This window comes from Eumetopias jubatus, unplaced genomic scaffold, assembly GCF_037043125.1.
Source record: "Eumetopias jubatus isolate StellerSeaLion01/CBP00866 unplaced genomic scaffold, mEumJub1_p1.0 scaffold_1, whole genome shotgun sequence".
Lineage (NCBI taxonomy): Eukaryota > Metazoa > Chordata > Mammalia > Carnivora > Otariidae > Eumetopias > Eumetopias jubatus.
Genome location: NW_028274807.1, coordinates 186,149,429 through 186,173,141, shown reverse-complemented (window position 1 = coordinate 186,173,141; position 23,713 = coordinate 186,149,429). Strand labels below are relative to the sequence as shown.

The following is a 23,713-nucleotide window of genomic DNA, read 5'->3' as shown; positions in this document are numbered from 1 at the left end:
TTTCTGTGCAATCGTTAGGTTATGGGAGGAACCGTCTGTTCCAAAGCACCTTGCACAAGTGTGCTCCTACAGATCTTTCCCTGGAAAACCGATCTGCAACACTCACGGCTTTCATACCCACGTAGCTGGTGCTCAATCCATGTCTGAGGAACTGAATTCTCAAAGTGCCCGATATGGTTTGAAGAATGGGCTAGGAAAAATATAAATTAGCTTCTCACTAGGCTTTGGGTTTTCTCATTTAGCAACTGCTTCAGGGGTTAGGATTTAGCAAATCAGTAAGTTCATTTGTCTCTGAATTATTAAAAGACATGAATGCAAATTACCTTTAATTTACTTAAACTTCCCCAAAGATGCGCACAGAGAAACAAGGAAATCCTCCTGACTTTTGAAAAAGGCAGGACAGGGCTCATCTATTAGCTGTTAAAATGCAACCCATACCAATGGGGTGTTTGAAGTCATCAGCTGCTTTCAGAAACAGCACTTCAAAAGTTTTCAATTCCTGGGTAATAGAGGAGAGGCCCCCTTTTACCATTATGCCCTTTGTTTATTTTCTTTCTCCCTGAGAGCTTCCTTTTCACTTCTCTAAAATGTTTAGCATTGCTTTCTGAAGCTGGGGGCTGAGAAAACACTTCGCTAAAAGAAAATTCAGATGTGTTTGTCTTTGGATGATCTCTGTGGTTGGGCGTAAATCCATCCTGGGGAGACAGTGCCTAGGATTCCAAATGCATCTCCCAGTCCCAGTCCCCAGACTTTTGAAGGCCTGTTGGCAAAGTGGGAAATTCCTGACCCAGAGTTTAGCAACAGCCTTGTGAAGACCCCATGCGAACCAGAGCAAGAACGAGGGGCCAAGTTCTCCTGCCTGAGATCACCGATCACCAAGTTCCTTATCGCTTCTCAGGGCAGAAGCTTCTCGCAAAGACTGATGCCTGCTTTGCAAATTTGGCAGTGGGCTGGTTATTATGACAGCACGTTTCAAAGGGCAAGTTAAAGGTTGCCATGCCTCTAAAGAGGCAAGAAAGCGTGGAAGTAGAGTTCGGCAAGGCCATGGCCGGTCAGCGACTCTGCTGAGGAGGGAATCCAGTAGGCGATGCTAAACTTGCACTTTTGGTCTGAACACGATATGTTTTATACACGTGAAGTAGGGATAAGAATTTTTCTGTATCATGCAATGTTTAGAATTTTTAATGGCTGACCCTGGTGTGTGAGCTCCATTTAGTGACAGAACATCGCGGGCTTGAAATCAGTTTACTGGGGTGGGGTGGGGGTGGGGCGGAAGGCGACTATTTACACCTTGGAAACTGGCAAAGGCTACAAAGCAGGGCTTTTTATTTTCTTCAAGAGCCAGTCAGGAAACACAGAGCAGCATGTCACTGACTGTGTAATTTTCATTTTCTTAACCATCATAATTTGTTTAAGCAAGCCCCTGCCATCCGACGTCTCATTTACTTCTAAGTTTTTACCACTATAATAGGTGCATTTTGATGAATGCAGAAGTCTGGCGTGTAGCTCTGATCGGTTCCTTGGGAAACACTAGGAATTGCTACATTGGTAGCTCTGAGCATTGCTGAGCCTGTCTCCTGATGCAGGCGGGCACACATGGCCCTCCAGAATAGCTGTTCTAACTGCGTTCCCAGGGGCAGATGCAGCCAAGGATCCCCTGGGGGCAGGGTGGGCTGTGGGTCCTCGGTCAGGGGAGCCCCCAGCACGTACCTGTGGGCACTTGGCAGCACTGTAGCAGTCCCCAGCTGTGGCAAAAGGGACGGGGTGCCCTTCGCTCGTCCTGGCAAACTGTAAGTCAGTGGCTGTGGGGTTTCGGAGAAAGGGAGAGGAGAGGGAAGGGCAAAAAAGGCACAGAAGGGACAGGACAGTCCCAGGGAGGCAGAAGGGAAGGAGTGTAGCAAGAGAAAGAGTAAGAGGGAGTAGGAGCGGGGAAAAAAAATTCAAAGTATCATTAGTGAGCAAATGGATCCAGATGTGCACTTGCTTTTTCCCCATTATATTTGTGGTTCCAAGAGTCTCGTTCCCTGGGTTTTATCTGCACAGTCTCTTCACGGTATGGAAGCCAAGAGGGGGGTTTAAGATGACTTTGGAATCGGTTCTCATATACATAAATATGTGAGTCACCTCCATTAAATGTAGTGTCCTTGGACGGTTGTGGGTCTCCCGAATACCGCCTCCCAGGCTTAAGGATAGGAGGCAATAAGCCACAAAAGCATTTCCAGCTACTTAGGAGTTATTCCCTGAGGCTTCATCTGTCCTCCCATGGCCTATGCGCTATTATTGCCAAAATGTGGAGCAATTAGAACCCACATCTTGAAAGTATTAATGGCAGTTTCTCAAGTTTGGGGCTCGCTTGTAGTTTAAAAAAAAAAGCCAATAAAAACAATGCTTGTGTTTTTAACCCTCTTGGAGCTCCTCCTTTGGAGCAGCTCTACAAATGGGGACCACAGATCAGGAGGAGTTCAAGTGAGAATCCCCCAAAAGCTGTCGCTCATGGAACAGAAGGCAGAAGGCAGCTTTTTACCTTTCGCCTAGCCTTTCGGGAACAGCAAAAGGCCTTAATCTTTCTGCAGTTACCCACGCTACAGTGGGAGGGAAATCGGAGTTCTCTGTCCCGCCAGGAAAGGGGTCCTTGCAGCTTCAGAGCAGAGAAGCCCTGGGTCTTAGCTGCAGTGTTTTCCTGAGCAAGAAACTGCAGACTCTCTGCCTTGAGTCTGCGTCAGGCTGGCTGAAGGCAATAAAAAGTATCTTGGTACAAATCAAGTTTAATCTATCTCAAGAGGAAAGCAGCGCAATATTATGGGAGCCATGTTAATGAGGAAAAAATTAATTATTCATGATTTCTGTTTTTCCTCCATTCGAGGGAACATGTTTGGATAGTTTAGCTGTCTTTAACCACGCCTAGGATTAATGTCCCTAAAAAAAATGTGATGTGGGCTGGGGTACGAAATCAGCTCACATGGAGGCTAGTTAAAAAAGGTAAGTCTGAGGACTGAAGGTGGCTCAGTCGTTAAATCAGCTCACATGGAGGCTAGTTAAAAAAGGTAAGTCTGAGGACTGAGGGCGGCTCAGCCGTTAAGCGTCTGCTTTCGGCTCGGGTCGTGATCCCAGGGTCCTGGGTTCGAGCCCCACGTCGGGCTCCCTGCTCCGCGGGGAGCCTGCTTCTCCCTCTCCCACTCTCCCTGCTTGTGCTCTCTCTTTCTCTCTCTATCAAATAAATAAATAAAATCTTTAAAAATATATGTTAAAAAAAGGCAAATCTGTATACCAATTTTCTTCCGTAAATCGACAATCAGATAAAACTAGGCATATACCCTTGCACCTGTGTACACTCTGCATGGGGGAGCCCTGTGCGGGGACCGGTGATTCCACACGAGTCTCTTAGTTTTGAGGTTTGTATCTGCTCTTTCTTCTCCCTCAAAAACTTCTGCTTCCCCACACTGATACCTTGTGCACGGCTAAATCGGGCAACAGCTTTAAACTCGACCTTCAGTTCTCAGATTCAGTGTCCTATTTGGGGGGATGCTGCCCTGTCACCCCACAGTGCAGTAGTGCCCTTCAGAGGCCTTCACCTCCTCCATTCATTCACTTATCCCGAGTCTGATGGAGCTCCGCCCCGTGCTAGGCACTTTCCGGGGACTGGCTGGAAGGCAGGGAACAGAAAGGAGCAAACCCCGCCCCCACGCAGCTTGGACCGGGGTTGTCATCGCTGGACCTCAGGCAGCTCATCTTGTTCCCCTCGGGATCTCAGAGCCTCGTCCCTAGCCAGTGAGCAGGGAGCAGCTTGTTGGCTGAATAGAGAAACTCATGGGCACATTCCCTCCCCTGTGACATTCCACTGGACTTACTGATGACCTGCATTGTCGTCAAGTCTATCCTGATTTTCTGGAAGCTGGAAAACCCAGCTGCCGTGTAGTCCTTCCGACACTGGCAGTCATCCCGTCGGCTCCCGTTGTAGGGACACTCGGTTGGGTTGTGCAACCTGTATTACAGAGAGAATGTTCTGGTAAGGATGGGAAGGTATTTCCAGGGATTTGCAGGTGCCTGCTCTTCTGAGCCTGAGTTCTTCTACCTGTGTCCGTACACCTCGGAGAAATTCTCTGAGTCGCCATGGACCAGTGTAATGTACTCTTTGGGGTGGTCCGACTGCATCCCTGCACAGAAGATCTGAAAGACCAGAAATAACCGATGAAGATCAGCTCAGCAATAAGACGATGACACCCAGCGCCATGCACTCCCAAATCATTCTAGAAATAATGACTGATGTCCAATGTTCACCTTCAGGAGCTTTCCTTTGATGAGCAGGAAATATTCACCATCTTCACTGGTACTTTTCAGTCTCTTTACCTCCTTGCAGTTTTGGGGTAACTCACCTAGAAAACATGAAATGCAAAAACGGAGTGTGATGCTCCAAGATGTCCACCAACCGCCTACGCAGTGAATATCCTGTTCACACTATTTTTTTCCTTTTTTAAAATTTAATTTAATTTTATTATGTTATGTTAGTCGCCATACAATACATCATTAGTTTTTGATGTAGTGACACTATTTTGCTTTTAAAAAGGGGGACAATTTCTTTAAAATAAATTCTTTCCCCTTTTGGGGATAAACATTTCCTTTATTTTTTTATTTTTTTCTTTCAGCTTTACGGAGAGGTAATGGACATGTAGCACCCTATGGGTTTAAGGTGTATCGCATAATGACTTGACCTCCATACACCGTGAATAATTACAGTTTAGTTAACACCCATCATTTCAGAGAGATACAAGAAAAAACAAAAATGTTTTTTCCCTTTTGATGAGAATTTGTAGGATTGACTCTCTTAACAACTTTCAAATGTACCAAAAGCCGTGTTCACTACAGGCATCATGCTGTGCATTACATCCCCAATCCTTATTTCTCTTATAAATTCTCTATTTCCACAAAGGGTAGACCAACAGACAAAGAAACCAAGAAACCCTGTTCTCCGTGCCCCAGGAAGATGGCTTCTGCAGGCTGACTTACAGTGATAGATATTGTGACATGTTTTCCTCTCTTCCGGCTTTAAAGCAGCAGGGCACAAGTGGCTGGGCTGGTCCTCGCTGGTTAAACATTGCACAGATCTGTGTGTCACTCCCACACCACAGGACACCGAGCACTACAAGGCAGAGCAGAGTCAGGGATGCCACTCCTGAGCGCAGGCTCTGTGGTGCACACCTCACAGCCTGAGACATCATGTCCAGAGTGTCATTTCAGACCCTAGGCTGCTGAACACCAGCAGCTGACGTGTACGGGACACTTACGGTGGGCCTGTCTCTGTGCTAAGCATGATATCCACTTAAACACAGACGTGTCTTACATGTGTATTTATAGACATAGGTATATGTACATATTATGATATATATATATTCTCATTTAAGCCTCACAAGAATTCTCTGAGATAGTACTACCAATTTTTCTATTTTTACAGAGAGGAAACTAGGGCCCACATGTCAAGAAATTTGTTCAAGGTCATGGTGGAGCCAGGAATCAAACCCTAACCACTTTCAACTGATCCCATATTTTCACCTTATCGCTTTCCAACACTGAGAACCTAGGCGTCCGGAGCCGGGGGCGGTGGCAAGAGTCCCGGGAAGTCCCAATTTAAAATAGTCTCACTTATTGTACCCCTAATGCAATGAAATATTCCCATTAAAGAGGGGTGAGGATATATTGACTTCTTGACCACAGAAGCAATGACTAACTCTTCTGTCACTCTTACTATATGACAAAGTTCTAGGGGCTTGTTTTTTTAAAAGCCCTGTGGTAAAATACAGGTAACTGGACATTTGCTATCATAATCTGAGAGCTGTTGACATATTAACTCATTTCTTCTTCACAGCCACCCATTTTGCAGATGAAGAAACTGAGACTCAAGAGTGTTGCGCTTTGCATTCAACCAGGACGTAGCGGCGCCTGGAGGCACAGTGAGGCTGTCCGGCTTTGGGGCCCACGCTCTACTCAGTGGGGCCCCCCTGTCACCCAAGAAGAGAACGTTCACTTCCCATGAGCCCATTTCAAGACGTTACCTCCCGTGTCTTCCCATCATCTCTGCTGGGAGGAGAATCACTTTGGGTGGGGCAGGTGGGGCGTGTTTAAGATGGAGTTGGGGATCCCAGCACTTTCGGATTTGGTGACCAGGCAGTCTACTTACGCTCCCCCAGTTGCCGACTCTCCAGGTGGCCGAGACAGGGCACCCCCTCAGGTGGCAGGGGTGGACGCTGGCTGGCTGAGTGCCCGGGCAGTTGATGGTGGTTTGGTAACTGTACTCAGAATTCTCCTTCCCGGTGTAAATCTCGCTACAGGAGACGAGCCTTTGTTTGTAGCCCTTTCCACAGGTCACTGAGCACTGGGGAGACAGCGGTTGGGAGAAGAGGCTGGAGCGGCGCCCTGGGGGAGCCCACAATAGGCCTCTGACCTCCACCTCCAACGCTGACCCCTGATGGCGCTGCAGAAAGCGCTCCCTTTATTAGCTTGTTTATGCATTTCAAGTGGCAGACCCCAAGCACACAGGAGCCATGCAACCCGAAACCACGTCTTCCAGGATCTAGAGCTTCCACTGTATCTTCTCGGCCCCCAGGGCAGGTGGGGGCGCCTTGGGCCCCTTCTTTGGATTTCAAGGGGAGAAAGGGGGAGGGACTCCAGCTGTCCCTGGTCCCATTTATAGGATCCCCAGCCCCACTGCATGCTTTTCCAAACCTACAATGACCATACCAGAGCTGTGACCACAGGGCTGGGGTGGGGGCATCACAGCCCACCTGAGTTACGTGTGAAACCCAAGCACTGAGCCAAGAGGGGACTTTTCCTTTCCGGGTCCATGCGCTTTGCTTTCCCGTCTGCCCTCCACTCAATGTCCTTCTCTCTCCTCTCTCCCTGCCCGTATATCTTGACTGCAATGTTACCTTTCTTCTCTACCCTCTCTCTTTCTCTATCTCACCAGATCAGGCAGTCACTTACCTTTTTACCGTAATTACACAGCATTTAAAAGTATGCAAACAATACAGAAAAGGAGAAAGAAATGCACATCTTACTAGTGTCCAAGACCCTTCCCCTGATGGGACATCTAATTGGTTATTGATACAATTTTCAAGTATGTTCAACCTCCCAGGCTAAGTATTTTATATAATATATTTAAAAACTAACACTGAAGGATAGTGAATTCAGTTTTGATGGTGTTTTTAGACACCGTCATCAAATAACCAGCCATCTCCTGTGAAGGTGTTACATAAAATTAAGCAAGAGGATCAGGATTCTTGAGACCAAAGGCTGTTTGAGGTGGCCTAGATGAACCCCCAAAGCCGTCCACAGCAAGTGGTGTGTGATGCATTTTCTGGGGTGAGGGACCCTAGCATCCATTGGGTCTCATGAGCTATTAAAAGTCACCGTGTCATTCTTTCCTAATGTCTCCTGAGCTGCTGCTTTAAGCCATGTGGCTTTCCTCCCTTATAACTGCTCAGGGGAGAAGACACCCCCTGAAGAGGTCCCGGAGGCAAGGAGGGAGCAGGCCCCGCCAGAGGTACATAGAGCATCCCTGGAAGCATCCTGCATACATTTTTTCCTTCTTCGGCTGCTGATGTTTAAATGCCTGAAGAGCCAGCAGACGCCAGCCAGGGGAAGGCCAAGCTAGTCTGGGGTGTTTCATGTGGCGGCAGACTGTCCAGGCTGGGAGGCAGGAGGGAGAGGGGAACCTCTTACTCTAGACTCTCTATGCCTCGGGGTCATGTGTTTGTTTCATCATGAGCATCTATTACTTCTCTAATTTGAAAAGAACAGTAAAGCAGGATGAAATAACAGGAATGTGCACTCCTTGCCTTGGTAAGACACTTCAGGCCCGAGCAGAGAAACTGCATGAATCAGCCAGGGCGGATGGGTCCTCCTTCCCCATCTGGCCCAGGCTTCCCCACATTCAAGTAGAGCTCAGAGGAAAGCACACAGCTCGCCAGGTAACAGAGGTCCCAGAGAGAAGGTGTGGCTTGCTGTGGCTTCTTGCGTTTTACCAGAAGCTTTCCTAGAGGGACTTGTGGTCCAGTGCCTTTGGCACCATGGTCCTTGCATCCATGTGGGGACCTATCTCCAACCCTTGCAACTTTGCCTGTAAATCTGCAGAGTTTTCAATCCATGATACACTTGAGAATTTGCAGAAATATTGAGGGTTTTTTTTTTTTAATCTTCTACAAATCTCATCTGTTGGGGGTTAAGATTAAGGTTAAAATAAAGCTATAGGAGTGACATGACTCAGTCTTATAAAGAGATCAAAATTCTTTTAGCATAATAATAACAACACACAAAAGATTAAGATGAAGATGCCAATGCTCACAGTGTGAAAGTTATAGAAACTCCAGAAAGATGAATGACCAAGAACTAAGCCAGAAACCAACTAAGAGGAGGCCTCCAGGAGGCAGAGAGGGACAGAGGCCTGAGGAGGGAGAGAGGCAGAAGGGCAGGCTTTTTCCCTACTGCAAGCCAGGGCGTGGCCTGGTGGGGCAGTGCTGAGAACCCGAAGTTATGGACCATGCCTGACGAGGAACCAGGAGAGGTGAATCGAAGAGAAGAGAGGAGCCCTCCCCAAATGCCTTCCCCCTACCCTCCCTGGGATTTGAATGGGTTTGGAACTTATGCCTAAGTCAAGGACTTGGCATTGACTTTCCAACCCAAAGTCAAGGACTATTTTGAACAAGCATCTGGACTCCCTGGGTTCCTGGCTAGCCAATGGTATATCTATTTCCTAATGATTTGGACCATGTCTCCCCTCCACTCTTTAAGAGCACACTGAGAACATGAAGAGTTGGGGTAAAGCAGGGTTTCTCAACCTCGGCACCATTGCCCGTCGGGCCAGATGGCTCTCTGTTGGGTGTGTGTGGCAGTCAATGTCCCACAGACTGTAGTATGTGTAGAAGCATCCCTGACGTTGACCCACTGGATACCAGTAGCCTCCCAACTCTCCCACTTGTGACATTCAAAAACGTCTCCAGACATTGCCAGATGTCCCCCCTGGATGGGGAAGGGGAAGATCAGGAGACATAGTTAGAAAGGACTTTAGGCCAGCTACAGTGCAGAAACAATTCAATACCCAACACACGTATCACCTACCGGCGAACATTCCTCCTATTAAAATGTGAAATCGCTGCCCTGCCAAACTTGAAAGTGGGTCCAGTGACAACGAGCATATTAACCTAAAAATTTTCAGTACCTTTGCTATGAGCCCAGGTAATTGTACCTCTCATTCCTTTTGGGCAAATGACAGCTGGTTTGGATATTACAGGTCTTTCAGTCTTTGAAAATGTTATGAGGCTTGAAAATAATACAATCATGCTGTTATTGCCATTGGTGTATTAATAATAAAAAGTTTCTAGGTTAGGCATTGTGTATACAAGGAGAAGAAGAAATTGATTCCCTGAATATTATGGAAAATTATTTTCTCCCTCTGGATCAGAGGCTGTTAAACAAGCGACCCATATCTGGCCCACGAAAGTGTTTGGTTTGCCTCACACAATGTTTCAAATAAAAGATCTGAGTCCACATTTTAAAGTTAGGAGCTCTCACATAAAAGTTCAGATTTTTGTCCTCTCTTGAAAAATCAGGTCTGGTAACACTGGACACACATTTCTGCGTGGCCTCCGCTGGAGAGGGAGAGAAGCCTGCTCCCTTCACATGGTATGTGCTGGTTTGTCATAGTCTCCACCATTCCCTATTGTCTCTCTGACACTAATGGCGTTTTCTTACCTTAACTTTCTTCAGACACCGACAGGCATCAAATGAACTTGCAGGCCCTGTGATAATTCTCCTTTCTTAGCATACCAACAGAATTTAGGGGAGCTAGGAGACCATCTCAGGCGCTCTCCCACCTTGCACATGGGGGGCTCTGGCCCCAGGAGGCAGAACTGGCAGGTGGGCCAGAGTCTTCCCCATTCCTGCCCTGGTCCCTCTGTTGCCCTCAGGCTGTCGCTGACCTGAAGGTGGTTACAGAATCCCGGGCACGTACCTCTGACCATTCTCCTGTGATCCAGACATACTCGCAGGGCTGCAAACTACAGCTCTCACGGTCCACAGGCCGCTTGCTCATGTCGCAGCGTACGCCATGAACCTCGCTGCCTTTGTCCACGTCCACGCACACCACCTTGCGGTACCTGGAGCCTTCGCCGCAGGTCTTGGTGCACTGTTCATGACAGACAAAACGGGGGTTGACATTGGAAAGTAATACATGGCTTATCATATGCTGTTACTGTAGAGATTAATTTTCCCGTCTATACACCCTTTAGGACTGTGAGGCCTCTGAGGGCAGGAATGATCAGAGAGATCATTGCTTTATCCCACTTACCCCCAACACTGTTCCAGGCACAGCAACAAGTAAGTGGCTACTGGAATGAAGGAATGAAAGCTTGAGTGAACGGATTTCAGGTGTGGAAAGGACCTTAAGGCTTGATTACTTTACTCACTCAAATACTGAACCTCTTTAAAACTTCCAGCGAAGTGGTTATCAGACTGGTGTCTAAATACCCCCAGAGCCAGGGAAGCGGTGATGTCACCTGTCCAGGTGGCCCATTTCATCTTACTATTAAATATATCACTTTGCAGATGGCAGCCTTTTGTCCCGGCTCTCCATTCCAGGGGAGCATGAAGGACAAGTTTCAGTCCTCCCAAGTCATCCCCCTTCAGGAACTTGACATACTTTGCTTTGTTGTGACCCCCGACTGCCTTTTCTTCTCCAGGACGGACTGCTCTCAACCCCCGTTCATTCAGGAAATATTCACCAAATTCCTAGTGTCAGGCCCTGGGATGGGTCCTGGGTCAACAGAGAGGAGCTTATATTTTGGGAGCAAGGACAGACAAGGAGGACGTAGACAGCTAGGTAGTGAGATTTAGCGAGTCCTATGATCTCCATTTTTCAGGTGGAGAAACTGGGACTTAGTCTACATGCCCTGTCCCAGATCAAACATCTCTTTGTGAGGTTGATGGGACACACATTTTTATCCCCATAAACCAAGTCAGGAATACAGAGCAAGCGGTAGGTTCTGTTCTAGGACTATCTCTATGTTGCCCGCAAGTTCTTTATCTTTTCTCTTTAACCAACAGCAAACCCCACCTTTGAAGTTTAGCTTAGTTATCTGTGTTGCTAAAGGTCTCTCAAAGCCTGTCTAATCTAAAGCATCTGTGTCACTCAGCATTTCAAGACTCTAAACTACCTTGGAAAACCACAGTGAGCTAAGCCAGGGGTCTTTTGTTTCCTTTACACCAGGATTATACACTCTGTTGTCCCTTGGCCTTATCTAACTCACCGACAAACACCAAGAGCTACTGTTAGCATGGTGTCTTTTAAACTTTCTCTTTTTAGTATTTGGGGAGACCCATGAACCCCCACCTGTCTTTCTCTTCTCTCACACTGCCTTCCCTTTTATTACCCATCTCATCCCAAAGGTATTTCAGTTTGGGATCCAGTCTGACTCAGAAATGTCTTTCCAGATATGCCTTGTGCCTTTTTTCTTTTTCTTTTTTCTTTTTTTGGTAGTAAAATGCATATAACATTTACCATTGCAACCATTTTAAAGTGGAAAATTCAGTGGCATTTAATTATCCATAATGTGGTACAATCATCATCACTATGTGGTTCCAGAATATTTTCGTCACCCCAAAAGGACCTTGTACCCATTAAGCAGTCAGTCCCCACTTCCCCAACCGCCAGCCTGTAGTGACACCATCTGCTCTCTGTCTCTACGGATTTGCCTGTTTTGGCTATTCATATAAAGGGAATCCTGCAACATGTGGCCTTTTACGACTGGCTTCTTCATTTAGCACGATGTTTGCAAGGTTCATCCATGTTGTGGTGGGTATCAGTGCTTCATTCCTTTCTCTGCCTGAATAATCATCTGTTGTATGGCTTTTTTTGTCCCCTCACATGACAATGGACACCAGGTTGTTTCCATCTTTCAGCTATTGTGAATGGTGCCACCATGCATATGCGTGTCCAAATTTGAATATCAGATTTCAATTCTCTTGGGTCTACTCGGGAGTAGAAATGCTGGGTCATGTGGTGCACCCTGTGTCTTTCATGAGCCACTTTGTTGTTTTAGGAAATAAAAGGACTATGTGATATGTCCTGGTAGACCCTTCTCATCTGCAAAGTGAACTCATCGTTTCTGCTGCTTGGAAGCAAACCTCAGGGTCTAGAATGTGGAGTCATTCAAATTTTTCTGGGGGTACAAATATGAATTGAAAGCTCTGTGGGGTGAGCATGGAGGAGCAAATCACTTCAAAGACCCGCTAGCTCAGCCCTCACCTGGGGTTTCCTGGGCCTCTGGAGTTTGCTGGGTACTATTGTGAAGTAATGACACTTTCGTTTATTCATTAAAAAAAAAAAAAAAAAAGCCAAAGGAGTTACAGAGCCACTGGATGTTAAAAAACAAAACAAAAATGTGGTTAATCTGTGATGTGTAGATAAATGCAAAAGAAATAGTTAACTGCCCATAGAAAAAATAATTCTTTAGAAAAGCAGGACCTAGGCAACTCAGATCCTGATGACCGAGCAGCCTAAACTGGACTAAACCTTCCAGTGTGCTCTCATTTTCACTCATCCCCAGGACTGCAATTTGTGTCAATAAGTAACACTTTAGAGCAGAAATGCAAAGTTTCCTAGACCCTTGTTTGCTTTTTAAGTGCTTCTGCCTTGGTCTTTAAGAAAGGTTAACTAGCATAAAAACTCTCTTGCCAACAGCAGAAAAGGGAGTTGGGGAACCTTACCTTGAACGTAACTTTTAGAAAAATTAAGCTAAGTGAGTAAGTGACTTGTCCAGTGCTTTGGAATTAGTCAACGGCAGCTGTGAAGGTCACCTGGCAAGGCTCTTCTCCTGGGGTCCTAACTCAAGTATGGGGGCTGGGTGAGCAGAAAGCAAACCCACCCAAGCTACTGCATTTCATCAGCTTTTGGTAGTATCACCGCCCACCCCCTGACCCCAGGATTAAGGACTCTTTCCTCGAATATGACCTAGAGTGTTCCAAAAATAGCCAGAACATTCAACTAGCCTCATTTTAACTTCCAAAAGGTTTTCTCAATTCTTGCAGCTTTGAGAAAAAACTATATACCAAGTGTATAAGTAACACCACCAGCCTCCTTGAATTTTAGGACACACTGTAATTCAGCAAGTCAGTGGTCACAGGGCGGGGCTAAATCAGGGGGCTTGCTTATTGTCCCGCAGGCTACATATGCCTTTAAATGTGCTGAAATTAACAGGAGGAAAATACCTGTCCAAATTTAGAGTGAAGAAGACCTAAAATAAACTTTTAAGGTACTATTTTATTTAGCCAGATTGGCCATAGGGTGGTGGTCTAAAAAGGATCATTTAATGCAATGGGTAGAAACTGCCTTTCCTTAAGATGGTAATGAGGTTGCTTTACACTTTTTTGGTGGGATTTCCTAATCATGGGTAGAAAAAAAATCACTTCCCATAAACAAGACTGTTGATTTTCTTCACAGATAAAATAATTTGTAGTGTTGTTTCTAGCTCAAGACTACCACTGTGAACTAGTGTGTGAACAGAAGAGTCCCAGAACAAATCGGGACCCTGACAGCACGGTGTTCTGGGTGTGCTACATAGAGTTTTTATGTCATAAGGAACAGCAATTACAGGTCAGTTTATCTAACAATGCTTTAAATTAAAAAAAAGAAAAAACAGTCTTTAAATTACCAAGGGGTTCTTTCTCAAAGCTCATTTTAAAGTCAGGTATGTGGAGTTTGGACATTCTTGCCCCCAGATGGTATATTTGCAGGGGGAAAAGGCAGAAATAGTAACTATGGAGACATTTGATACCTTTAAAGTTATTCGCTCATCCTGGTATATATATATATATATATATATATACACACACACACAATGGAATATTATGCAGCCATCAAAAGGAATGAGATCTTGCCATTTGCAACGATGTGGATGGAACTGGAGGGTGTTATGCTGAGTGAAATAAGTCAATCAGAGAAAGACATGTATCATATGACCTCACTGATATGAGGAATTCTTAAGCTCAGGAAACAAACTGAGGGTTGCTGGAGTGGTGGGGGGGTGGGAGGGATGGGGTGGCTGGGTGATAGACATTGGGGAGGGTATGTGCTATGGTGAGCGCTGTGAATTGTGCAAGACTGTTGAATCACAGACCTGTACTTCTGAAACAAATAATACATTATATGTTAAAAAAGAAGAAGAAGAAGATAGCAGGAGGGGAAGAATGAAGGGGGGAAATCGGAGTGGGAGATGAACCATGAGAGACGATGGACTCTGAAAAACAAACTGAGGGTTCTAGAGGGGAGGGGGTGGGGGGATGGGTTAGCCTGGTGATGGGTATTAAAGAGGGCACATTCTGCGTGGAGCACTGGGTGTTATGCACAAACAATGAATCATGGAACACTACAACAAAAACTAATGATGTAATGTATGGCGATTAACATAACAATAAAAAATAAAAAAATTAAAAAAAAGTGATTCGCTCATCCAACCAATATTTGCCATGGGCCAAGTTATGTGCTGGGTGCTGGGATACAGCCCTGACATCTTCCTATTCATGTGCATGGGTTTCATAACAGAACATGATGGCTAAAGAAGCCATCAGGGTCTTCCACAACTCTGACAGCAAGAGAAGAGAAAGGACCAGGGTCTGGAATTCCCACAGTGCTGAACAAGGTCCCCAAGCACTGGAGGATGAGGAGAATAAGTGAACGAAGAGACGGGCTAAGTAGGCAAGGAGGAGAAGGGGGGCATTGGCGGGAGGGGCTCGGTGCGCATGGAGGTCGAGGTGAATGTCATGGGGAGGTGGGGCACGGGGACGACCACAGCAGCTGGGGGTGGTGAGAGTTCCAGCTGGAGTTGGGGATTTCAGAAGCTGGGCAGAGACCAGGTCATGAAGGGGCTTGTTAACCTCCCCCACAGCTTGGGAAAAAACCTGAACCCTTGCGCTGGCCCGCAGGACACATCCTAGGTTGGCCGCTCCTGCAGGTCCAATCTCATTTCAGCCTTCTCTCTGCTCCTGCCATGCTGCGCTTTTGTCTGCAGACACGCTGGGTTCTGTCCTCCTTCTACCTGGAATCACCTCCTCCTGGCCTTCACCTCCAACCAACCACCCTAGGGAAGGGAGGACTGGCCTGTCATTTTCGGTTTCTACCTCGGCATCTTGCTTCTTTCTGTCACAGCACCATTCACACTTGGCAATTTCATAAAACATGTTTGTGCACTTGTTTTCTGTCTGTCTCTCCCGTGAGCCAATCAATTCCAGCATAGCAGTGTCATAGTCTCTAATGTGTCCCTGATGCCTAGAGCCCAGCACTTTGCAGGTGCTGGATAAAGATTTCTTCAGTAAATTAATGAGGGAAGGAGTAACAAAAAGTCAATGTCCGGTGCTTGTACACACACCTAAACCTGATCACTCCCTATTGTAAGCTTTGTAAAATGTTTGTAACCAACTGACCAAAGACCTGCTACTCTTTTCTAATTTTTCTGGGCTAAGGAGGTAAACTTGGGACTCATTCTACAGCTGATCTCAATAAAAGCCCTTGGAATCCAAATATGTATGAGAGTGGTCCAAGTCTCTGCATTGTGCCAAACAGCCATGGGGTGGGCAGCTCTGCGAAGGCCAGATATATCTGAGCACAGCTTGTCTGTGGCAATGTGGGAAGAAAATAAAATATATGTTCTTAGAAGAAAAGCAGAGTTTGCTTGACTGTTTTAAAAGACTTTTTAGAATGTCATGATTCTAAGGGGTTAGGAAAGGTATTACTCTATAATGTCTTTTTCCCTCCCTCCCTCCCTTCCTTCTTTCCTTCCTCATATCTTTTTCTGTCCTTCTGGCTGATTCATAGATTCATTTATTCAAGAACTGTTTTCAGTGTTCTAGGTACTGTGCTAAATGTTGGGGAAAACTCTGGTGAATGAACTCTCTGACCTCAAATGCGTGACAACGTAGACAAGGAAACCAGGCAACCACCATTCACGATGCTTACTGCTCAAGTGGAGTGTTTTCAGGGTTCTATGAGTGCTCAGAGGAGAGCCATCTGACTCAGTTATTGGTGGGGAGGGGTGATCTGCAAGGACTTCTGAGAAGTAATGTCTTAGGTGGGGTCTGAAGAATGGGCAAAGGTGACCGAAGTGAGGGAAGGAGTTGGGCAGCCTCCTTGTGATGCAGAGGCACTAGGGACAAGAGAATACTCTGGGCGAAGATGAAAAAAAGAACACTTGCAAGTCCTGGGAGATTTATTCCTTAATCCTGGGAGATGTGTAACCCACATGTTCACAATTCAAATTGGATCAAAAGACCTTTGCAGCTATAAGTAAATTTATATGTCAGATTATAATGAGATGAATAAGTAAATCATTTATTACAATAATTTTCAAATGAATTTTGCCTCACGGGCATTATAATTCTAAAGTGAGTAAAACTGAGCATGGGGAGATCAAATAACTTGCCCAAAGTTGGCAGGTGATATTAAAAGCCCAACATTCATGACTGGATACAGCATTTTTCTCTTCTCCAATTGTTTTGCGCTCCATCTAGGTCCAGGCTCTACTCTTACAGTATCATGAAGGCACAATGATGGTCCTTCCCTGCTGCTCAGGCACTAGGCCTCACAATGAACGAAGGAGGTCCCCTGAGGTGCTCCATCCCCACCAAGACTGGCCCAACAACAGGGCTTATTGTCAACCAAGGGGACCAAGAATTTCTCACCCAGTCAAGGGAATTGTACCTTTATGCCAACTCTGAAGTAAGAGGCTAGACAAGCCATTAAAAAGGAAATAAAATAACTCACTGTAGATGAATGTTGACATGGGAGGCAACAGAATACAAAGATTCAGAGCATATGTTCCAGAAGTCAGGCTTCCAGGCTTCAAATCCCAGTCTTATCACTTACTAAATGCATGAACTTGGATGAATTAACCTATCTAAGCCTCAAGTTTCCTCATCTTTAAGTGAGGATGAAAACTTAATTACTTCATTAGAGAGTTATGGAAAGGTCCTCCCCATAAAAATACTCAACAAAGTACTTGGTCCATAGCTTAATATACAATAAGATATATTATTTTTATTATCAGGATTGGCCACTACCCTATATAAGTCTGAGGGATGCCACTCATATTGTGACTTATGGGAATGGTAGCCCTCGAGTTGTGCAGTGTACAACCTGTGTGACTGCATAAAACATCCCTGATGATCACGCTATTGTGGGTACGTAGACCTTGTGTTCCTCCACAGCGGACACCTGGATTATTTCTCAAAATGAGGAGGTTGCTGTTTACTATATGCCCAGCATGAAACACATCTTGCCAACAAACAAGTGGGTTTTAATAATTCACAGGAGGGAAGCAAAAGAGAAAAATGCACACTCAAAAAGCAAACAAGCACTCTGAAGTGCTTGCCAAGGACTGCTAAGAAGAGAACTTCCCGTATTGGGGTAGGAGGCGTCCAGCACATCCCATCCAGTGGGCCTCGGCTCTGAGGCTGGGCCTTGGCATCCTCACCGACACAAGCTCAAGGTGTCACTCGTGGAGGGCAAGAAAGTCAAGACACATGTCTGTGCAAGGTAGGTATCAGGAAAGATGGTAGCAGAGGGAGTGAGTGGGCGTGGAGGTAGGAGGAAGACAGGAGGGTGAGTGCTGTGACTGAGGGGGGTCTGAAGGCTGCTGTTCTACCCAACAGGCCGTTTAGCAAGGATACCTCGGATCGTGCAAGTAGGGACAATGAATACTTAAGCAAGGGCTTTGCTTATGTATTTCCTTAAGCAAGGGCTTTGCTTATGCCTATTCCCAGGCATACACAGGAACTGCCCACAGGCAGTCAGGACTTGGGATCCAGCCGCCGCTCTGGACACTCACTCTAAGTCTAGTTGCTGTGAGGACATTCTAAAAAGGCCCCCAGCATGCTCTGCATAGGAGGAACAAAGGGTTTTTGATGGGTCTTGTCCCTCCTCCTGCTGCCCTGAGCCTCTCTTGGCCAATTCGGTGTCAAGTGAGGGTGCCCCCTAGTGCTCTACCCTCTCTTACCACCCAGGTTCCCCCTTCTCAAACTTTGCACTTCGGGTTCAGCAGGTGAGAAAGCCTGGTTGCAGAAGGGTAACTATTAGAATCCGCTTTACTCACAGCCGGAAGATGCTTTTGTCTTTGTGAGAATGGTTAACCTCTCCCTTTTAAGTATGGCCACAGGTCAGGCCATCTCCGTAGGTGTTCTGCTCTGACGTGGAGCTTGCTAGCAATATGTGAGGAAGGGTTTTTAAAAGATCCATCTGCATAGGGCATGCAAAGATGTACACTTCTAGGCCTATCTTGTAAGATCAGAGAAGGGACTTCCTTAGTGTATATTTGGCAAGATTTCTACTCTTTGGAATTCGGAAGGAATTGTAAATGGAGCTTGCATTTTCCTGATTGGCTCTAGCATTTTCAAAAGTTGGCTAGAGCTTGAGCAGTCAGCTTAGATTCATTTCGGAACACTCTCTTAACTTTCTGTTCCTTGGAAGAGTTACACAGAGTGGAGTCTGGCACAAGATGAAGAGTGAGAGGGAGAGGGAGGAAGCCGGCAGTGGTGGGTCTGAAACAAGACTACAAAAAGAATCAAGAGGTAACACTGAGAGAGACAGAGATCAGGGGGCCTTTTCTTCCTTCCATATCAGATATTATCAATCCCCAAGCCACTCTGCCATCTCTAAACTTCTCAGAACAACTCTGCATCATTATTATTGTCCCCATTCTACAGGTGGCAAACCCAAGGATCGGAAAAATCAAGGATCCTTGTTCTAAAGTCACATGGCTAAAAAGTCATAGTCCGGGGATGTGAACCAGGTCTGCAGAATTCCACAGCCTCTGCGGCTCCCAATAACTTGTGTGGCCCAGTGTAATTAATTTGAAATTTAACTACTTTAGCCATTCCTCCCCACCATCGTCTGGAGGAAGTAAAAAACAGAGAGAGAAAACAAGCAAAAAACATGAGTAGACAGAGGGAGCAAAAGTCCTAAAGAAAAGAGATGACTGCAAACACCGGATCCAATCCATCAGGAGGGTGAAGGAGAGGGAAGGACGGGGCTGGAAGGCTGATCCCCACATGGGTTAGCAATGCGGTTGTAAGAACACAATCCCATTCAAAATTGCATCAAAAAACACAAAACACCTATGGATAAATTTAACCAAGGAGGTGTAAGACCTATACATTGAAAGCTCTAGGACCCTGATAAAAGAAATTGAAAATGACACAAATAAATGAAAAGATATTCTGTGCTCATGGGCTGGAATAATTAGTATTGTGAAAATGTCCCCATTACCCAAAGCAATCTACAGATTTAATGCAATCCTTACCAAAATTCCAAAGGCATTTTTCACAGAAATAAAAGAAACAATCCTAAAATTCATATGGAACCACAAAAGACCCAGAATAGCTAAAGCAATCTTGAGAAAGAAGAACAAAGCTCAGGCATCACACTCCCTGATTTCACACTATGTTATAAAATTGTAGTGATTAAAACAGAATGGTATTGGCATAAAAAAGGACACATAGATCAATGAAACAGAATAGAGAGTCCAGAAATCAAGTCACACAGATATGGTTAATTCATTTATGATAAAGAAGCCAAGAATACACAATGGGGAAAAGCCAGTCTCTTCCATAAATGGTGTTGGGGAAAATGGACAGTCACACGCAAAAGAATGAAACTGGACTCCTACCTTACACCATACACAGAAATGAACTCACAGTGGATTAAAGACTTGAACCAGAAAGATCTGAAAACATAAAGCTGCTGGAAGAAAACGTAGGAGGTTAGATCCCTGACATTATTAGTCTTAGCTATAATTGTTTTGAATGTGACACCAAGTGCAAAGGCATCAAGGGTAAAAATAAACAAGTGGGACTACATCAAGCGAAAAATGGGCAAAGTACTGACCAGACATTTCTCAAAACAAGACATACAAGTGGCCAACAGATATATGAAAAGGTGCTCACCATTGCTAATCATCAGGGAAACGCACATCAAAACCACAATGAGATACCGTCTCACACCTGCTAGAACGGCTAATAGCAAAAGACAGCAAGTGTTGGCGAGGGTCTGGAGAAAAGGGAACCCCTGCGCACTGTGGGTGGGAATGTAAATTAGTGCATTCTCTATGGAAAACAGTATGGAGGCTCCTCAAAAAATTAAAAACAGGGGACACCTAGGTGGCTCAGTCGGTTAAGGCTCTGCCTTCAGCTCATGTCATGAACTCACGGTCCTGGGATCGAGCCCCACGTTGGGCTCTCTGCTCAGCAGTGAGTCTGCTTTTCCCTCTCCCTCTGTGCTTTCTCTCTCTTTCTCAAATAAATAAATAAATAAAATCTTAAAATAATTAAAAACAGAACTACCATATGATCTTGCAATTCCACTTCTGGGTGTTTCTCTGGAGGAAATAAAATCACTAACTTGAAAAGATATCTGCTCCTGCCATACCCATGTTCACTGCAGTATTATTTACAATAGCCCAGACATGGAAGCAACTTAAGTGTCCATCGATGGGTGCATGAATTAAAAAAAAATGTATGTATATATAATACACACACACACACATACACACACGCACAGTTGCCAGAAGTGATGGGTAGGGGCTAGGTGATTGGGTGAAGGGGGTCAAAAGGTATAAACTTCCAGCTATAAAAGAAATAAGTCCTGGGGATCTAGCAGAGTGACTATAATTAACAATACTGTACCATATATTTAAAAGTTGCCAAGAGAGTAGATCTTAAAAGTTCTCACCAGAAAAAAAAATCTGTAACTATGTGAGGTGATAGATGTTAACTATAACAGTTATTATTAATAATAACTTATCGTGGTAATTATTTTATAATAGATACATATATCAAATCATCATGTTTTCACCTAAAGTAAATACAATATTATATGCCAATTATATCTTCATACACCTGGAAAAAAAATAAAGTGGTATTGCTAGGAGCACTTGCGTACATTTTTTAAAAAATGCAGTGGTAGTATCTTGGAATGGTTTGCATTTAGGATCAAGTCTTGCTCCTTCTACTTGCTGGGCATGTGAGATTGGGACAAGTGACATTGGTTCTCAGAACTCAGTTTCCTTGACTGCAAAATGGGATGATAATAATGACACCCACTTTGTCTAGTGCTTCAAAAGATTAAGCGAGGGGATGAACATAAAGCGCTGAGCGCTGAGCCAGCCACTGTTTCTCTCTGTTCTAAAAACCATTCCTGGTGGGAAATTCCTGTCTTATTATTCATATCTCTAAACCATTGACAGCATGTACTTTTTATTTCATTCCAATGTCAGTGGACGCAGTTTTGCTTTCTTATACTCTTTCCCCTCTTTCTACAATGTATTCTCTTCTGGAACCAGAGGTTCTCTCCTCCTAAAGTCTCTAGCCAGACTTTTCTCCAGGGACACAGTGTTTTCTTTAACTAAACATTAACTTGGAGAGGGAGAAAAACAGGTCTATCTATTTCTGCATTAACTGAGCTGTTTTTCAGATTCCATCATTTTTTTTTAAATGTTGGAAATGCTTCACTAATTAATCAGAGCTTCACAAGAGGGCCTGTCTTTGACTTGACAGCCAAAGTCACGAAAGGAGACACACGCAGAGCAGGTCCTACCTGGAGTATGCCTGGTGGCTGTTGGAACTAATACAGAATGACCAAGTTGGGATAGACGTATCGAAAATACGTCCTCTATCTCCCCCTCCTTTTGTGCAAGATAGCTGTATGCATTTGGCCCAAGGCCTGATACAGTTTTTCTGGAGGCAGCCCGACTTGGAACATTCAAGAACACAGACGTAGGAACTGCATAAAAAGGAGGAGCTCTCCCACCCTGGTCGGAGCAAACTGCTCGCCGTCTTGACAGCAAACCTTCTGGGAAAGAGCCAGGCTTGTCACCGTGCTTGAAGTCATTTCAGGGTAACGGATGTGATGACTGCAAGGGGGTTAAGCGAAATGCCTGGCAGGTGCCCACTTCATGGCTCTACTTACTTCTTCCCATTCCTCGGCCCTCCACACATAGAGAGGACACGGCGGGGCTTGGCAGACACGCTCCGACTCCGGTCTGGTGTACGGGTTGCACTCGGACTCTCTGGCTATTCTGTGTGCTCCCATCTGACAGCCCACACTTCGCCGCCGTGTGCCTTGGCCGCAGGACACAGAGCACTAAGAAGAAAGACCGTGTAAGTGGGAGCTTTGGGTCATTTGGTGGGGAGGGTGTGTGTGTGTGTGTGTGTGTGTGTGTGTGTGTGTGCGCGTGTGCGTGCGCGCGCGCGCGTGTGTGTGTGTGTGTGTGTGTGTGTGGCAGGGGTGGAGAGGGTCACAGGCATGGGGAATGCACTCCTAATCCAGTGACTTTCACCACTATTACACAGCTTTCTAATTTCCAATGAAAGGGACCCAAGATAATGTCTGAAATCTGCAAACTTAACTGCCTTTCAAGGCTGGTGAGCGAGACACGTATTTGAGTCTTAGGGAATCTAACGTTACCCAAACTCTTGGAGATGGAATGAGGCTGGGAGAGATCATTATGAAACATTTAATACAACCTCAAAATAAATAGTGCTGCCATGTGAAATAAAAACCCCACATGATTTCTATCCCAGAGGACTGGAAGTTCTTGAAATTTGGAGACACAGTGCTATTGTACAAGAAGAATTTCTTGGCAGATTAAAAGTATAACCCAAGGAGAGCAAATCATGAAAGCTTTTAGGGCCTTATAAGTAGAATTCTTTTCTCCATCACTTCCTTTCCTTGCTCCTATTCCTGGAGACAGAGGAAATTTTTTTTTTTTAAACTACTGAATTCACAGAAGTATTAGAACCTACTTACAACCTCAGATGAATATATGGAGAATAAAAGCTGACAAGGAAAAACCATTTCCTCAGGCGGGCGTCATGTTTCCAGCCCTTGAAAAATACTGTTAATCAGGCTGAAACATTTTGTTGACCAAGTTGCAAAACACCATATTAAGTCTGTAATGAACTTTCCTTTAAATTAATTTTTTAATGGTTTCCTCATTGCTGGGTTTCATAATCTCACTTATGGGCAGGCCAAGAATTATTGTCATTATTAAGGTTTTGACAGTTAGAAACTATAGGCAACATTTGCTTGGAAAGAAGAGCATATTATTACATTGAGCCATTTAAAATTATTACCAAGTTTTTGCAATAGCTCAGCCTCCATTACTTTGTCTGGTGTTGAGAAAATAAGTTTAACATACATTACAGCCACCGTATTTCTGAGAGGAAGTCTTAAAGAATAGAATCACGATCTTTTCAATTAGAAAGTATTCTTGACCAATTAACCTGCAGCAGGATTCATCTCACTCTGAGGTTAATGGGAATTTACTAGCGAGAAGCACACCCAGTGGGTTCTGCTGAATATTAATTTTATTTTCATTTCAGATTTTAAGAAAAGAGTTGATACTATTTAGAGGGCAACTGGGGAAATCATATCATTTCAGATGAGTCTATGCCAGGCAGGAGCTCGAAGGTTCACATCAAAGCTAGCTGAAGAGAAGGAAATTATTTTGAGGCAACATAGTTACTATTGTTTGGGTTTAATTGTATTAATTGGATTGAATGAGTTTGTGACCCAGAAGAAACCAGACTTTTAAAGTCATTATGTCCTGGGTAGAAAGGGAGGGTTCCTAAAGACAAGTGATGGCCTTGTCTATAGAAAATGACCATCTAATGTTCATGGGAG

The 23,713-nt window shown here is 45.0% G+C and overlaps 1 protein-coding gene across 3 annotated transcripts in view; it reads right to left on the bottom strand.

The window, feature by feature from the left end:
- Nucleotides 1-23,713, bottom strand: part of ADAMTS9 (ADAM metallopeptidase with thrombospondin type 1 motif 9) — a 156,351-nt gene that overhangs the window by 13,039 nt on the left and 119,599 nt on the right. For all 3 annotated transcript variants that reach the window (XM_088021881.1, XM_028110425.2, XM_028110427.2), the window contains 8 exons: nucleotides 21,998-22,171; nucleotides 10,001-10,174; nucleotides 6,173-6,367; nucleotides 5,005-5,137; nucleotides 4,279-4,373; nucleotides 4,073-4,167; nucleotides 3,849-3,982; nucleotides 1,711-1,802 (listed from right to left, as the gene is read on the bottom strand). In XM_088021881.1, coding sequence (XP_087878007.1) covers nucleotides 1,711-1,802; nucleotides 3,849-3,982; nucleotides 4,073-4,167; nucleotides 4,279-4,373; nucleotides 5,005-5,137; nucleotides 6,173-6,367; nucleotides 10,001-10,174; nucleotides 21,998-22,171 — 1,092 coding nt within the window. The remainder of the gene's footprint in view (nucleotides 1-1,710; nucleotides 1,803-3,848; nucleotides 3,983-4,072; nucleotides 4,168-4,278; nucleotides 4,374-5,004; nucleotides 5,138-6,172; nucleotides 6,368-10,000; nucleotides 10,175-21,997; nucleotides 22,172-23,713) is intronic.